The sequence below is a fragment of the Halichoeres trimaculatus genome, unplaced genomic scaffold, assembly GCF_033239565.1.
Source record: "Halichoeres trimaculatus isolate MK-OKI-2021-1 unplaced genomic scaffold, fHalTri1.1 fHalTri1_scaffold_1, whole genome shotgun sequence".
NCBI classification, from domain to species: domain Eukaryota; kingdom Metazoa; phylum Chordata; class Actinopteri; order Labriformes; family Labridae; genus Halichoeres; species Halichoeres trimaculatus.
In genome coordinates, this window is record NW_027437179.1 from 5541438 (window position 1) to 5559346 (window position 17909).

General features: G+C 43.7%; 1 protein-coding gene across 3 annotated transcripts in view; it reads right to left on the reverse strand.

Moving 5' to 3' along the window:
- Positions 1 to 17909, reverse strand: part of kcnq2b (potassium voltage-gated channel, KQT-like subfamily, member 2b) — a 29568-nt gene that overhangs the window by 7259 nt on the left and 4400 nt on the right. Inside the window, exons 3-14 of one of the 3 annotated variants that reach the window (XM_074674179.1) lie at positions 17452 to 17542; positions 15076 to 15202; positions 14586 to 14761; positions 8538 to 8663; positions 8275 to 8385; positions 8095 to 8190; positions 6418 to 6512; positions 6265 to 6333; positions 6105 to 6134; positions 5392 to 5474; positions 4949 to 5182; positions 667 to 714 (exon numbers count right to left, since the gene is read on the reverse strand). In XM_074674179.1, coding sequence (XP_074530280.1) covers positions 667 to 714; positions 4949 to 5182; positions 5392 to 5474; positions 6105 to 6134; positions 6265 to 6333; positions 6418 to 6512; positions 8095 to 8190; positions 8275 to 8385; positions 8538 to 8663; positions 14586 to 14761; positions 15076 to 15202; positions 17452 to 17542 — 1286 coding nt within the window. The remainder of the gene's footprint in view (positions 1 to 666; positions 715 to 4948; positions 5183 to 5391; positions 5475 to 6104; positions 6135 to 6264; positions 6334 to 6417; positions 6513 to 8094; positions 8191 to 8274; positions 8386 to 8537; positions 8664 to 14585; positions 14762 to 15075; positions 15203 to 17451; positions 17543 to 17909) is intronic. The other 2 variants (XM_074674188.1, XM_074674196.1) reach the window with 2 other exon arrangements.

Here is a 17909-nt window from a genome sequence, read left to right on the forward strand (position 1 = left end):
CGGCAGACTGCAGGTTACATAACGCTTATCATATCAGAGCAGGTGGATCAGGGACAGGTTCAGAGACATGTCAGCGCTCTGCTGTCTCACGTTCGCTGTGTGTCCAGTTTAACCGTCCTCCTGCGCTTAGACTTTAACACTTTGTTTGCTCCAGCTTGTGTTTATTTTATCTATATTTATAAACTCCAAGAAGAAATAGATTTATAGGAAGGTCTGAGATTAGCATGAGAAGTGTTGTGTTACTGGCCGTCACGTATGGAAGAAAAACAGTGTGTGTGGAGAGCAAAAACAGGCAGAACACTGTCCATCTTGATGACATTATTGCTTTCATCACAGGTAAGAAGTGATTTATTTCTGTCAAAAACTAATATCTGCATGAAGAGCTATCAATCTATTCTACTTTTGAAATAACAGCTCAGTTGAAAGCGAGAGCAGGTCCAGTGTTTAGATTCCCTGAGTTTGTAAATGTATCAGAAATGATCGACCCACCTCCGTTCAACAAACAAATATCGTTAAAGTAATCTTCTTCTTCTTCTTCTCTCAAGGACAGACCGGACGAGACTCTACTTTGGTACTGTGTGATTTATTGAGATGTGTTTGTATACTTTAACACCGTTTAGTGAAATTACTGTATTAGTGTGTTTGTGTTGGTGCATGTGTGCTGACCTGGGGAGCCCTTCTGTCTGAACTCTTCATCCTGCATCTCTATCAGCACTACAGGAGGAGGAGGAGGAGAGAGGAGACAAACCTTCATCAGAGGCAGATCACATTCTACTCATCATCGCCACCATCAGGGTTTAACCTCATCACCAACATCAGAAAAAAAGAGAAGCAACAAATTCACCAAACCTTTCATAACATCAACTCCTTTTCATGTCAGATTAAAGGCTTTGGGCTCGGCTTAGCTTAGCACAAACGCTGAAAGTAGGTAAAAGCTGGTGGAGCAGCGGAGCACAAACAGTAGAAGCAGAAAGAAATGGTTCGCTAAGATTAGCACAAAGAAAAGGTGCAGGTAAGAGCTGTTAGTGAAGCTAAGAAGAGGAAGTGGAAGCAAGGGAGAGATAGCTAGCCGAGTTTAGCTCAAACACTGAAGCAGGGGGAAACAACCAGACTGTCCAAGCACTGACCAAGCCTAGCTTAGCACAAACACTGGAGGCAAGGGGAAACTGTTAGCCTAGCTTAGCACAAACACTGGAGGCAAGGGGGAACTGTTAGCCTCGCTTAGCACAAACACTTGAGGCAGGGGGAACTGTTAGCCTAGCTTAGCACAGGCACTGGGAGCAGGGAAAAACTGATCTTACACAAACACCAGAACCAAGGGAATTTTTTATCCTACATTTGCACGAAACAGGAACAGACAATAAAGACATTCAAGTAATAAAATACCTTCTGGTTTTCAGGTTTCTTCATGCTGCTAATGCTAGGATTTAAAGCAGTTTTTTGTTGTTTGCAGCCAAAAAGTTCCAGAACAGGTAAATAACCATTAAACCAGTCAGATGATGAGAGGTGTCATGTGTCCTCTCAGGACCATTTCCTCCTTTGCTTCCCCTCTGTTCTCCTCACGTCAATGTGTCCTTATTGGAAAGTCTGGGTTATGAAGTGTGATGGTATTATTTTAAAATGGAAAACTGCAAATTTGTGTTCAAAATTTTGCTCAATGCTTTCTTTCTTTGTTTTTGTTTTGTTTGTTTTTACTGAGAGAGTTGATTTTACTGAGAGTGTTGTTTTGTACTGGTACAAATTTATCCTAGCTAACATTAACATAAGTGTGTTTTCATATGTATTTCGCACAGCTGAACGATACAGCTGCTAACTGTTAGCAAAGGGACAAACCAGGATAGACAATCAGTATCATAATAAGTTGCAAACTGTAAGCTAAACAGATGCTAACTGTGTAACATTTCTACATTTGGTCTACTTTCAGAATACTGAAAATTTACAGTTGAGTCTTTTGTTAGCATGAGAGGAGAGATACACAAAGTCAGAGGCTAATAAGGAATGACGGCCAAGCTGATAAAGAATAGCAACCACAGCCAGTTCCCACGTCCAGTTGTTAGCGATGAAAACCTTTGGACAAACAGGGGGAAGTAAAACGATTCGCCACATGCATTAGCTGGGTTAACGCTCCATCAGAGCATCAAGTTTAGTGGTGGTAGACCTCACCATTACAGGCCCTATCGGCAGTAGCACAAACACATATTAGGCTGTTTTAAAGGTGCGGATGTTGTGCTCATGCTTGCCTTAGCATTTAAGACAAAGTATGCAAAGAGAAAAGAATACAGGGATCAACATTGTTATGCTTATAGCTGTTAATGAGGAGTACACATGCGCAACTCAAATTTGATGTATGGGGGTTTTCCAGGAAGTTCCTCTGACATATGATGTTATGCATGCAGGTAACACTGTAGCTAAATGGTCTGTTCCATTATTATTTATGCAATGACTAGGTGTAAATACGGGCCCTGATATATAACATGGCAGAACTGTTAGCTGGAGCTAGTACCAATGAACCATATACTGTCTAAAACATGGACGTAGTTTCGCCGACGTCACCCATCTGTTCCTGAAACGGAAAATAAAGCACATTGGCTATAGCGGCCATATTGGTAGTGGCAAGGGCTTCGTCTACAGCCATAGGGCACCGGCCGTCACGTGACCCTCAGCTGTGCCTCTTATTGGGGGAGCTCGAGATCTTAATATCCTCTGAACGGCCGCGTTAGAAAAAAATTCACCCCCCGTACAGTGGGAGCCGGTAGTAAAATCAGCGACTCAGACAGGAGACGTTTTTGAACCACGCTGTAAATAGGTTAATTTCTGCTTTGAAAATGGCTTTTTGTGGCTTGGTATGTGTGTGACTTCTGGTACTCCTGGAGCCAGCGTCAAGCGAACACTCCAGAAATAGCAGATTTTAGCACTTCCGCATTGTCTCATATTCCCAGACCGGAGGTTGTCCCTTGCAATGAACATGCACAGCTAGGAGGACTTTAAGACTGGACTCTCATCCTGACACAATGTGCTAATTAGTATTAAGACTAAGACTAACTAATACTTAAGACTAAAATTAGTGTTATGTTTATACAATGAAGGTCTGTTTCAGACATTTGGGAAAAGACTATGCAGTGGTGCCTTGACTTTGTTAAGAAGGTGAGACATGTTTGGGACTAGCTGTGATGTTAAGCCTAAATAATTTATTCCTGTTTCATTGGGGCCTCTGTGTTAGGGAGCTGACTGGAGCTTAGCTTTGTTCTTTGTTGTGTTTAGAAAGTGAGAAACAATGCCGTCTGTTTGTGTTTAAAAATCTTTTTGAAGTATAGGAAAGGTGTTTCTGCTGCAGGCCTCCATCAGTCAGTCAGGTGAGGTAAAAGTTAAAGTCACTGAGAAACTCTAAAGCTCTTATGAGCGTCCTGCAGGGAGAAGACAATGCAGTAAAAAGTTGATCACAATATGTGGCGAGCCAGCCAGGAGAGTTACAGGCTCTCTGCCACCCAGAGACTGATGTGAGCTCTGCAGCTCGTTCAGAGTATCTCAAAGCAAGCAGAAAACCTTCCCTGAATTTTCCATGCCACATGCAAGGAGCTGGTATGTTCATTAAGTTTCCTCTGCATTTTTAAGATTATGATAATGTGTAATTTTTAACATTGACAAGACTCCTCTTTGTCATGAGTGGTGTGAGGGTGGTGGTTTGAGCTGCGTATCCTGAAGTGATGATGTGTTCCTCTCTTATATTACATAAAAAACTTTTTATTTAGTCTTTAGTTGCAGTGAAAAAAAAACATGCCTGGATACAAGTGCTCATGTCACCAGTTTACAGGCCTACAGTCACTCATTATGCGGTTTGTGCTGGAGGCTCAGTCAGCTCTTCTGGGACAGCTGTAACTGCTGATGCTCCATTGTTCCACAGTTAATTTCATATGACAGATGAGATTTAAAGCTGAAACACACTCAGCTGACTCCAGCTTCCTGTGTGGTTTGTATTATTCCTGGTAGAGACATTAATGTACGAACACACAGACACACTGTACGTACAGTGGAGTTGAAACTGAAGGAGTGACCCTGTTACATTGCTCTTTGTTTTTGACTCACTCTGTCCTTGTAGCCAATGTTTGAAAAGCTGCAGGTCTGCAGCAGGGTTGAGTGTTACACACACACACACACACAAAGCAGAGAGGTCACAAACAGCAGGCACTGCAGAATGGAGTGTGTGCGTCAGCTGCATTCGAAATCAGGCACGTCCTCCAGGACTGTGCAGAAATGTTGGCACGTTCGTTTGTGCTTTGAAAACTCAGTTTAACAAACAGGGAATATCGTGTTTTTCTCACTCATGTGGATCTATCCTGCTCAACTACTTCTGCTCACTTTTGCCAGCTTCCCAGCCCTAAAATGTTGAATTATCAGTCCTCTTAGAAACCAAATGTTTGCTGATACAAGTTGTCTATACAGCCTGACAACTGCCTGAAAATCCAGTCTTATCTGCCCTGGTTTAAAATAAATGTATCAAGATGCAACTTCATGCAAGTTTTTGCCAACAAAAGTCTCTGCTTACTGCCTTTTAGGTTTGATTGTAGCACTAATGGTAGCTTATATGATGATGATGATGATGCTCAGATCATGTCAGCATGGTTGCATGCACTCATTGTAAGTTGCTTTGGCTAATGTATTTTAATATACATTGCAAATCAGAAGTACACCAAATATCTCTGTAACCAGACAGCAGTATTTGGTTGCGTTAAATGTGTTGGACTGGAAGTCTTGAAAGTCTCTGCAGGTAAAACAAAAGCATAATGCTAACAGTAACTAACAAGAGCTCTTGCAAATGTGTTGAACCCTGAGGATACTGAGGCTATTCAACATCATTTTGTTCAGTAGTTTTAGGATGTAAAAGCTCCACTTGTCTGAGTTTGTCCTCAGTGTTTGAGGTCCCTGATTGGTCGGCCTTAGCGTCTGTTACCTTCAGAGTTCTGCCGTGAAGCTGCTCCTCGGATCCTGAAGGCCTGTCTGGTTCTGCTACGTTCTCCAAAGCTCCAACTCTTCGGTACCTTGCTGGGGCTGTCCTCAAGACTGGGCTCCATGCTGGGGGACCGCCGCAAGGCTTGGCCACCCCCCATGCTCCCAGGAACTCCAGAGCCTCCGCCAGGACTGGGACCCACGGATGGAGTAACGGCAGGGTTAGAAGCGGGAACCACTGGGGACAGGAAGAATCAGGGATTTAAAGGACTGGACACGCCAGGATCTAAACCTGTGATTCAGCTTGGTGCTGGTTTATTATCCTGGCACAACATTCCCCAAAAGTCCTCTGGTTTTCTTCAAAACTGTTTCTTAAGTTACAGAAATAAGTCAACTAGCCTTTGGGTTGAAATCTGACTCTTTCCTGTTCCCAGTTTTAACACCCACCATGCTGAGGAGAACCTTTCCCTTTGGTTCCTGAACTCCTGGGAGATGAGAAGACCCTCTCTTTGAGACTGACCTTCTGACTGCTGGGACAAGAGACAAAAAGACAGATGGACAGAAAGGTTTGAAGGATCTGGGATCATGTAAAGCACAGACAAGCTCTTAGGACTAAGGTCATGAATTTCCTTTTCATAAGAGCTCCCTTTTTTAAGTTTGTTACAGCTGAATCTGAACACACCTGATGACCCAAAGTGATAGCAAGGTGGGTTGTCTTCTTATCTGTGGCTAAACCAGTGAAAGCCTGTGAAGCATGACCAGCCATGAGACCCCATCAGAAACCCTGAAACCCAGACTACAAACGCTTGACGTCTATAGACTCCGTACATGGGGTGCACGGCTTGCTTTTGTTTAGACTCACAGGAGTACCCACAGGGAAAATAGGTTGAAATGGCTGTTTAAGAAGCTCACCAAGGTACATGATTGGTCGAAATGGGGTAAACAAGGCCCTGCTGACTTTCCCTTGAGCCCTGCGGGGCCGTGCTGGTTTTCTGAGTGGACCTGGTTTGTCTTCATCATGTTGGACAGAACTTATGTGACAGTAATTGTGGTATGATTCTAAATTAAATACATTCTGGGTTTAAATAAAGTCGATACTGAACAGACTCAGCCTTAATTGAGTCAGGACTTGTTCATAAGATCCAGTGCTGGACTCTGACCTGGGGGATGGCTCAGGCTGGACGTCCTTCCTGCAGAAAGAATGAAAGAAAGAAGAAGATGGTTCTTTATTGGAGCTCAAACAATATGAGAATATACGTTATTACTGCTCTTTAGCTGTGATGGATGTTTGATAGTAAAGTACTTTAAATCTTCTCTGACCTGAACGACAATCCTGATTTGTTCTTCAGGTTCCTCAACAGATCCAGCTGATTTAGAGGTGGGATCAACCTGGACACAAACATTAATGAGGGTTAAAAACATCCTGATCATAGGACTAAAATCCCCTCTGTGCTCTGACAGCTGGAGTCTCACCTGTACATGGGGACTGAGACAGTCCTCTCGTAGTAATCCCAGGTTGAATTGAGATCAGTTCGGGTCAGATTTGTGGCGTAAACCCTCCATGCGGCCTGCAGACACAGAGGACAAGATGTTTCCATGATAACACCTTAGAATGGTAACACTCCTACACATCCTTAATTAACGTTTTACATTCCTGGATTTTTTTAATCTTATAACTTTAAGTTTAAAATGGTAAAAAATGGTTTGGTTCCCTAAGTCCAGTAACTACTGTTGGCAATCATACTGTGTGCTAGCAATGCTGCATGGTGCTGTATCCACATCTGTCAGACTCTGTTAACAGTGTGCTCAATTGGGAAGTCAGTGCAAACTCTGAAACCAACAAAAACTTAAAACTTGATCATTCTGAATGTTGTATTTCTCAAATTTCTTCCCACTTTTTGGAGGAGTATTCTTGTCTTAATTGATCGGACGAATGAGGGGTAACAGGAAGTGTAGAGAATGGGAAAAAATACCAAGCAAAGGGTCAAGGCATGGGAGTTGAACCACCAACCGGGACTTCAGCTGTAGTAGATGAGGCACTGTTTTAATCAACAATAGCCTCTGCACACAGTAACACGCTCAAACTGCTAGGCTAATGTTGTGTTCACACCGTATTGCTGCATTGATGTGTCCACATCCGATTAAAGCTGTGGTCTACGATTTGGAAGCTTGGTAATTATTAATAACATTGTTGATAAGGCCGTTATGGTCCGATGGTCCGATCTACGCAACATAAAAAGCAAAAAGAACAAAAATAATCCATTCAATACATCAGCTGCAAAATGACTTAATAATTGACCAATCTGAACCATCATTTCCCTCATTTTGGGTTTGTGTGTGAGTCCATCCAATCCCTGTCTCCCATGCTCTGCACCGTCCGACTTATGGTCTCGCCTTATCCTTCCCCACTACCCCTCTCACGTCAGCTAGCTGCTTAGCTACTGAAGCGTCATGGAGCCAGAGAAGAAAAAGCTACCACCGTGTGTTACAAGGGGGATGACAGTCGTGTTTGTTACATTTCCTGTTGGCCGGCTTCTTGCTCTGTTGGAGGGAGCATGCTGTTAGGAGGAGAGGTAGGGTGGTACAAGCTGGGGGGGCAGGCTGCATTTTTCAAATGTGTCTCATTAGCAAAACTGATGTATTAGATTGGAGACCATAGCTTCAAGAAGTGTATTATGTTATATTGAAGTTGATGGTTATCAAACAGCAACAACATGAGTAAGGGTAGAGGGGAGACCAGGGAGGAGTGGGAATGTGTGTCTGATTCTGGAAATGTTATAAATACAGGAAACACGATCCTGCTCATCTGACCAATCACAGGGCTTGTGTTTTATGATGTTCTAACACATTTTGGAGGTACACATCAGGCTATGTGTGTAAGGTTCTGTGTCATAAAGGGCGACACAGATCTATGACATTGATTCGACAAAGAAGTATAACTGGGTTTAACTTGTTCAGTTTCATGCATACAGGGTTGATCTAGACTATATTGCAAGGTGAAGCAGTTTGCTAATGGAGCAGAGCTAACTCACTAGCACAACCATATCTGGACTCAACTGACGGACAAAGGATTTTAGGTCTGATGATTTTATGTCTGATTTCATGTGAGGACGACCTGACAGTGTGAGTGGTTTCACAGACTTTCCTCACCTGGATGAGTCCAGCTGCTGGGTTTCGTCTTTTCTCAAAGTGTTTCTGACGATGCTGCTCCTGGACCTTCAGAGCAAAGCCAGAGCCCAGGATCCCCTAAGAGACGGACAAACAGACAGACAGCTTAGGGGCAGCTCAACCTGACTCAGGTAAACTGGTGCAGATTCTGAGAGGACTCACGGCCGGCAGAGCGAAGAATGAGACTCCAATCAGGGTGAAGGTGGCAGCCAGCAGACGTCCGTTCCAGGTGATGGGGAACTTGTCTCCATATCCGATGGTGGTCAAGGTGATCTGATAGACAGACATTGACCAATCAGATTGTCCCATCAGTGAGGAATCAGCATCCAAAAACACAATATCTTAGATCGAGCTTTACAGAGGTGTGATTTAAGTTTCACTTTGCTCTCAGACTGAAAACTCAACGTTTGTGTGTAATGTCTCACCAGTCCCCACCAGAGGGCGTCTGCATACGTCTCAAATTGCTCGTTGTCTTCTTTCTCTGCCAAATAAACGAGGAAACTGGCGAGAATCAGACACAGGAAGCCGATGTACCAGGCAGTGATCAGCTCCTACAGACAGAGACAGAGAGAGGCATAAGAATAACAGCAGAGGAAGAGAGATTATGAAACATGTTATGCATGCTGATTTTATGCTCTATGCAAATGTAGTCGTGGGGTCTAATACTAAACAAAGAAGAATTTCAAATACTTTTACATCAACCCGAAAATAAAAATAATGACACGAAAAGATTTGAGAAACACCCAAAAACAAAAGGAGTGTATGATGAAGAAATCAGATTTTTGATATTTCTTCTAACTCATTAAACAGAACTTGTATCTCTTTTGCTGGTCTAATCCAGTGAATTTATAAATGTTGTTGATGCAGATTTTCCATCCATTGTAGCAGAGATGGATTTCATTGACTTCTTCTGTTTGCAGGCTTAAGTGTGGTTTATTCTTTACGCCCCTCCCCTAGAAGACGAGTTTGTTATATTTTCCATACAGCCCCAGATCACAGCAGAAGTAGTTTAGGGTTACCCCTCTCATAAATCAGGTATATACCTTGTATTTTAATCCAACAGACTAAATAGCCTTATTTATTTATTTATCTAGTTTTCAGGAATCATTTATTAATCGGGGGGGGGGGGGTTGAAATTTTCATGACAGGATGACGTTTCTACTTTGTTGGGTTTCATATTTCTCCTCGCGGAACTTCACCATCCGCTAAAGAGCACGTGAACTTTTGCGCACAGTGAAGTTCCACCCTAACGGATTCAAAGACACACAAACACATCCGCACATTTACGTACACATACAAGATCATTCCTTATAGCCGCCAGAGAGCTGGGAAAACCACCACAAGAAACATCTCTCAGTGTTCTCTCTGTGAAGATGCAACACTTGCTCGCCTGAGCTCACGTCATTTCCTGAATCAGCTGCTCATTCATCCATAGTGATGGGTCTGAGTTTTACTGTAAACAGTGAGTCACACAGAGGCTATACAGGGTTAAGAAACTGAAACAGAAATGAAAGTTTACCAAATTTCATGCAGCCACAGAAGTCATACGCTCAGCTGCTGTCAGCTGACCCTTCCCCACTCAACCAATCACAGCTCATGTAAAGAGATAAAGCGGTTTATTTAAACACATCACCACTCTCTCCTATCACTGCTATTCCTATGCTAACCACAGTGTGCTGCTGTCTTTAAGTATCGCCTCCTCCACCCGAGCCTCCTCCTACTTAGTCTCCATGATTAAATCCTATTAAATCTGTGGGTGTATTTACCCATGTGGGGGATTTTGTAATGCACTCTCTGGAAAACCTTAGCAGGCTGCTTACCCAGGGAGGACTCTGAAAAGCAGAACTTTAACACCAACTATAAATGTATTTCCATTAAATAAATGGTTCAAATTCATGAAGAGAAGAAAGCTTCCTTGAAGTGTTGGTTTGTTTGTTGCACAGAGGTGGAGCCATTATTTCAGATGCATTCAGGGAAGTCAGGACATCCAAACGCTAATTGTCTGAAGTGACTCGGCATCAAGTGCTGATGTCCCATCTAGAACAGATTTTTAGCTGCCCTGAAAAGACTTTGAAAGATTATCTATGAGATCCCTTTTATCTTGGGTAGACAAAAAAGGGAAAACAAAATCTGGATCATTTTTATCCAGATTAAACTTCTCTGAAAAACTGGGCCCAGGGGAGCCGGGATGTTATTACACTGGCTGTGTTCCTCCTGCTTTTGCTCCCTATACAAACTGTTTCTCATACTGACACCAAAGCCTACAGATGGATGATTTTTCCATTTTACTACAAATGGAGACAAAAACACTTCCTTTTACTGAAATCCAGACCAGCAGACCACACAGATCCTATATTTTTGTGTAGAACCTAAAAAATAACAATGTGGTAAATCGTAGCTCCAGGATTACAGAGACAACCAACCATCTGTGTGTTTTAAGGCCACAGCGTCAGGACGAAGTGATGAGTAAAGAGGAAAAATATGAACACACTTCAGGTTTTTAAGAGGGCAGCTTCTTGACCTCTGGAACTCTGCACAGACCCGATCTGGCCCTGCTCAGGTAGACCACCATGAGGAGATCGATACATCACACCAAGCTCTCTGAGAAATGGAAAAGCAGCGTCATCACAGGAGCAGAACCTGCTCAGCAAAGGATTCACGTCTCCGCTCAGCAAAGGTACAGTCAGACAGCAGCTTGAGGTGATCTCAGAGGACAGATAACAGTTTCTAGAGCAGTGCTCAGGAGGAGAGTCTGGGTCAGACAATCATGTTGGAGAAACGGAGGAGAGCATGTAAGGAGGCGAAACAGGGGAGAGGATAATAGTTCAGTGAATAAACCTGAGGACCTGTGCAAAGTGCTGCTTCTGTGCTCCATAAACCTGCAGATGAGACAAAATGAGACTGTCTAATACTGAAACACACACACACACACACACACACACACACACACACACACGCACGCACACACACACTCTGTCTCTGTGCTCCAAATTGGCCTCTTTCAATGCAAATGGGGTTTAATGCAAAAAGTGTCAACGTCAGCTCTGAGAGCCACACACACTGAAAGTTTAACCATCTGCTGAGACTCAGAGGTAACTACAGCACAGTGTTTATAAAAGATCTCACTTAGCAGGGATCAACAGTCCCTACTCTGGCTGATCTTAACATGATAAACACAAATCTGTAATAGAAATTAAAATTCTTTCTCTGACTTGCAAAGCTTTCAATGGCGTCAAGCTTTCCTTTCTTAAAGAACTCACTGTTCCATGTTATCCGTCTGGGTCACTGTGTTCTCAGCACCAGGCCTGTACGTCGTACCTACGGTCTCTGAAAAAAGTGAAGTAGTCTGGGAGGTCAGGCCTTTGGATTCATCTGAGGTCAAGGGATGGACACCATCTCTGCTTTGATGAGTAGACTATAAACTCCCCTTCCCAAAGCGTTTAGGACGTGGTCATACTGGCCATTTGAACTGTGCTTAAGCACTATTACCACCCCACAGCTCCATACCCCCACTGGAGAGTACAGCCAGCAATCACACTACTCCAATATGAATCAGACTCAAGGCACAGGCATGGCTCGCCTACGTCATCGTGAAGCGTCTATTTAGATGAAGTGTGATCTCATCAGAGTCAGCACAATGGGTAACAGAGAAAACTGCTGCGACTTCAGTGACATTTTGGCTCAGGTTTAAACATTTTGGTCTGACACAGCCCTCTAACACCCCCGTTATTACTCTTATGATTTGGACCTTGAGTCTGAGAGAAATAATGCAAAAATCACAAATCAACCAGATCAACTGCTGTTTCAGATAGAAACTATATTTCTGTGAGTAAAATACTTTACGAGTGGGTTTAGCAGAGAAAGAGAAAACTGGCAGTCCAATCAGTCATGACATGCATGCTGCTGATTCTGTATCAGCAAATCATTGATCAAAAAGGGAATGTTCAAAAAAATAACAGTGTGGACTTCAGTTAGCGAGGCCTTTATCACCTAAATTTCATACAGGCCACCTGGACTGTTTTTTCTCACTTTGGCTCCAAAAGAGCCAAAGATCGAGCCCATCTTCTTCTATCAGAAACTGTTCGATTTTTTTTCTCTTGCCCAAATGGTTGAAGAGTTACGGCAATGAGAAAAGCTTGCATCAATTATTGTCTGTGATTGGAAAGTCCTATTCCTGAAAGTGGATTCTTATGCCACTTTCTCCGGATACCACCGTGACGCTTGTCTTTGCTTCAAGGAGCTGTTTTAGTTTTCTTGCTAGCATAAAATGTTGAAGGGTGACAGTAATTTGAATGTTTCATACCAATTCATGTCTCCAGTGACGCACTTAAAGTAAAGTGGTCACAGAGCATTTCTTCAAAATGAGTTGTCCCCGACATTGTCCAGGAAAACAGCATACTTTGATTAAAAAGTTGATTGGATTTTTGTCAATTATGTATAAAGATGAACATAAAATGATGTTGAGTGCCTTATCGTGTCTCTTCGTCCTGGCAGACTACCTGTGTTTGTTTATATCTGGCACACCGCGGGCACGGACTGATACACTAAGCGGCGAGCGCCTCCTAGCCAGCTGTGGCTTTGCAGCGGAGGTAGCGCCGTTTTACGACACAATGAAAACTAGAGCCTTATTTAGCGGTGTTTTTGTGTGAAAGTAACGCGCTGAAAATTCTCTAAATAAAGCGTGAATGCAGACCAATATCAGATTTTTTTGGTGGGAGTCCGTTTATTTGTGTTTTTGGTCAAGTAAAATATGGCCCCGTCTGAGTGCAGAGGAAACCTGCAGAGGAGCAGGGAGGGGGTGTTTGGTGTGAGCGCTCTGGGCTTCTGCTGCACAAAATCACTGCTGTCGGGGTAATTTCTGCCCTAAACCTTGTGATAGGACCCAACTTGTTCCATCCCGGAGTATCACTTTAATGGGGAAAAACAGAACCAGAAAGACGTGGAGGAAAGTAGAAAACTGCCATTTGAGTTGGTCGAAGAATAGTTAGCATGGCAAAGACTAAACCAATGCTCAGTTCAAGGGAGATCAAAGAAGGTCTTAAGTTACTTGTGAGCACAGTTAGAAGACACCAACCTGAAGCCAAACTATCAGTAAGCAGCCCTCACAAAGTCCCATTGTTACAAAAACACGGTGCTGAAGACCGTTTGACAGGCCCAAAGAGAAATGGTGCAACACTTTGTGGACCTATTAAAGTAAGATTGGTCTGTTTGGGTCTAGTGGTCACAGACAGTTCGTTAGACAACCCCCAAACACTGAAGTCAAGCCACAGTACACTGTGAAGACAGCGAAGCATGGCGGCGCAAGCATAATGATATGGGGATGTCTCTTAGGGCGGGGTCAGACTGGACATTTGAACCTTGCTGTACTCAAGCATGATACTCTCCTACAGCTCTAGCTCCCTGCTGGAGAGTACGGCCAGCAGTCACACTACGTCAATATGAGCCAGACTTAAGGCAGAGGCATGGCTCACCTAAAGCGTCTGTTTACATGAAGCGCGACCTGATCAGAGTCAGCACAATGAGACACAGAGAGCACTGCTACAACTTTAGAGACTTTTGGCTTCGGTTAAGACATTTTTGCCCAACACAGCCCTCTAACACCCTTCTTTGTTTAAAATGATTGTAGAAAGGTGCAGATCATACCTTATGTCCACGTGCTTGTGCTCGTGCATGAAGTGGACTGTATGAACTGGACAGAGATAACTACCATTTCAAGATCAGATAGCATCATCTCAGGGAACTGACTCAAACTTTTCGACCCAAATACATTTCTCCAGTAGGTCAGAGGCTCTGTGAGTAACACCTGTCTGCTCCTTTAAGTGCCTCAGAAATGACTCTGTAATACATAAATTAAATCAGGTGTCCTATATAAATGGAGGAAAGAGCTGTTTAAATGATTAAAGCACTGTCTAAAAATTCACTAAGGCTGAAACTTGATCGTACAGAGCCGTGGACGGACGTTCGTCTCAGAAACTGAAACAGGATGAAGCAGAAATCACTAACTGTGATTGATCAGGGTTCAGATGTCGAGCTCTCTGCAGGGGAAGATGATACCAATAAACCAATACTGCTGACACTCTGAAACACGGTCAAACACAGTCACACACACATGGAGACCGACTGTCTGCAGAGAGGAAAGTCAAAGCAACTAAAGACTGAAAGACAAAAAGCTGAGCGCGCTCAGTAAAAGGGATCCTGATGTTCCCAACACGTCTGAAAACTGCTGCTCTACATCCTGTCTCTGGTCTGACTCCACTTAGTCTCAAACACATGTTCAAACTGAATGTTCAGCAGAAGTTTCAATCAAAAGCAGAAGCGACAACCTTTTCTTTCTCTAAAAACAATCGTCTCTTTGTCAGGCATCATCAGGGATCTTTGCTGGATGACAACATGAAACCAAAGAGCTCCTCAAACCCACTCCAGTCAGTCAGCAGTGGAAGTGTCAGGTGAAGTGGAAGTATTTCCCAGGTTACCTTGCTGTGGGCGTAGACGACTGACCCCAGCAGTTTCCACGTTCCTCCCCGGCGGTCCATCCGGATCATCCTGAGGATCTGAAGGAAACGAAGCGACCTGATGGCCGAGGTGGCGAAGACGTTCCCCTGAGTCCCCGCAGCCAACACTGAGATGGACGCTATCAACACCATGATGTCTGTGAGACAGGTGAGAGAGACAGACAGGTAAGAGAACTGACAGTTGAGAGATAAGGCAGAGGCAGGACCACAATCCCACCGTGTTGTTTAATTCATCAGATCCATCAGATCCATCAGTCTAGGAGCACATTTAGAAAGTTGTCTTTGACTGAGTATCAATGTACTGTTGTTTAATTCATCAGGTTCACCACTTTTTCCTTTAACCCTCAATTTTAAATCAGTGTTGTTAAATTCATCAGCTCCACCACTCTGACAGTAGGTAATGCCATCACTAACGTCCCGGTGTGGGTGTTGTTAATTTCATCGGACTCACCGATGACACAGAAAGGTTTCCTGGCAAACTTGAGTCGTCCTCTCCATCCTCTGTACCGACAACAACATCCTGCAGCCCAGATCCTCACCATGTACTCCACCCCGAACACCACGATGGTCACCACTTCCTGTTTTACAACAACAGCAACAACAACCAAAACACAAGGTTAAAAGCAATGTACAACATTGTAACAACCTAACACACTGACGATCAATGGGTCGATAACTCTCTCTTCAAAGTTTGTAGTACACCTCGGCTCTAGGAGCTCCCCACCCTTCCACCCTTCCACCCTTCCACCCTTCCACCCTTCCATGTGCCTACTTGGAGTGCCAAAGCCCAAGGTAGGGGGAGCACACCTCCTCTCTCTTTCATGTAGATACATGAAAAACCAAGGCAGGGTGAGCAGCAGCAAAGAGCGAGAATCAGTGAAAATACGTATGACCCCGGTAAAAATCAGACACAGCATATAATTAGGAGTAGCTGGGTAAAGGTGGGTTTGAAAGAAGTATGCAGGATAAAGCAGTTTAAAGAACAACCATTTTGATAAATACATGGCGTTAGCTGATGCTCTGTGGGCGGAGCTTGACCTTGTGATCAAAGTTTTGCTCACTATTTTACTGATTCCTTTACACATTTTAAAGGAGCCTTACTGTGGCTCTTCTACAGATCACAGTCTTATTTGGATTTTCTGTGACTCTGCTTACAACAGTGGAGGAGTCTGCATGAAATATTTTAAGTAGCCAAAATTTTTGTCGTCAGAGAAATTGGGCATCACCATTGTCACGACCTGGTTCTAGGCCATGACAAAGACACGGGAGACGTATGGTTTCAAATTAATAAAAGGATAAATTTATTAACAAAATATAAATTCAAAAGGATTCACAACTGAATCAAAATCAACTAAACTAACAAAAGAGATCAACCAAGAAATTAAAGTGCAATGCGAGGGAGGACTGCGCCCAGCCAGGCCACGCTGAGCCTGGTAGTGCTGGCAGAGGGCGACCCAGGAAGCGTATGATGGCCAGAACTTATGCACCTGGGGGATCCACCCAGGTGCACAAACGCCTCCCACAGGGCCTGCAAGGACACACATTACACAGACAAGGGAGAACAAATAACTGCAGCAGCCCTAGTGGCAGGAGGCCGTCACACCATGAGTCTCAAATGTATTTTCAGTGATACTCATTCTGTTCTGTTCCCTACGGCTCTTTGCTGCTGTTCTCCCTGTCATAGCTTTTCATATACTGACATGAAAGAGAGGGGAGGTGTGCTCTCCCTGCCTTAAGGCCCATTTCCACCAAGCAGTCTGGTATGGATCAGGACAGTTTGGAACAGGTTGGATTGGTAAAACCTGTAATAGCAAAAAAAAACTGTACAGCAGTGTATCCCGCTAATAGATCCAAGGATGGAGAAAAACGTGACACTGAAAACAAAGAGCAAGGATGGAAGACATCCAGCACTTCGTCTTCTTGGTGATTTGTTTCAGAGAAGGCTGTGTGCTGCAAGGGGAGGTGACAGTTCTTTCAACCAATCAATGGACAGCAGTGTTTCTAGCTTCACTTTCTGGGGTCAGATCGGTATGTCTGGCACCTCAACAGAAGGGTACCAAAAGTGGGACGGTACAGGTCAGTAATTTGGGGACCTGTCCCAGTTTTAGTCAAAGGAAACACCACAAGATGTGTGCCATACTGAGACGAACTGAACTGAACTCCTTGGTGGAAACGGGGCTTTATGTTTTGCCACTCCACATGGAAGTAAAGAAAACTCCACAGGAGAGGTAATCACGTTTTATTCCTTGATGTTTGTGTACTCGTACATCATCCCTCCCCCGCTCACGTCCACAGTGTTTTCCCGTCTAAGAGTTGCGCTCACTCTTCTGCTCTCATTCTTTACTTTACTGTGAGTCAACATCGTTTTTCTCAATGGAGATGTCCTTGTCTGCTCTGTTTGTCCAGCGAGCAAGCGCAGTGGCGTAAAATCAATAAGAAACATTGATTTTGCTGATTCAGCAGCACCTCGGAAGAGCAGGTTTGTGCTGTTCAAACATGAGTCGACAGATAGCTACACATTTCACAGATAAAAAGACCCAAACAGGACTAACAGAGCATAAGTAAATCTATATATCGCTGCTATCTGCTGTGTTACTTCTCTGAGTAACCTCCTCTCAGTGAGCAATGCTGTTTCTTCACTGTCATACCATGGTTGAGGAAATCTTTCTCAGTTTCTGTGGGGTTGTCAGTGAAGCGCTTGTTTCAGAAAGTTCCATCCAGGTGAAAAGTTAAACTTGATTTAAAGTTTTAAAGTTTTAATTTATGGAGTATGCTCAGGCTTCACTGTTCTCACTCTGATTAGCAGATGAATGTGGTGTTTTTTTACCAGGATGTAGAGAGCGTCCTCGGAGCTCTTCTCGTACTCTTTGATGGTGGAGAACACAGACAGAACCAGGCAGGAGAACACCAGCAGGAACCTGAACACAGAGCAGACATTAAAAACACACAATCTGTTCCTGCTTCGGGCTCAGGTTTCTGAAAACTGACCTCAGATCTGTGTTTCTGAGGGACGAGTTAGCCTGTGACACCTGATCCCAGAGCCGTCTTTATTTTTAGATCCTCAGCTGTTACTGTAAACCGGACTGAGAGCAGACTGCAGAAAACTATCAATTCATCAATCCAAGTAATGTTCATGTTCATGTGCTTTTTAAGGTTTAGAGGGATTCACACAGCTCTGAGGGGAGGCGGGAGATTCACCTGCTCTGACCTCCTCCTGCACTTTGAGTGGAGGTTGTCTGACCACCGGGTGAAGTCCAGACGACTGTAAGTGAACACTTTGAGACT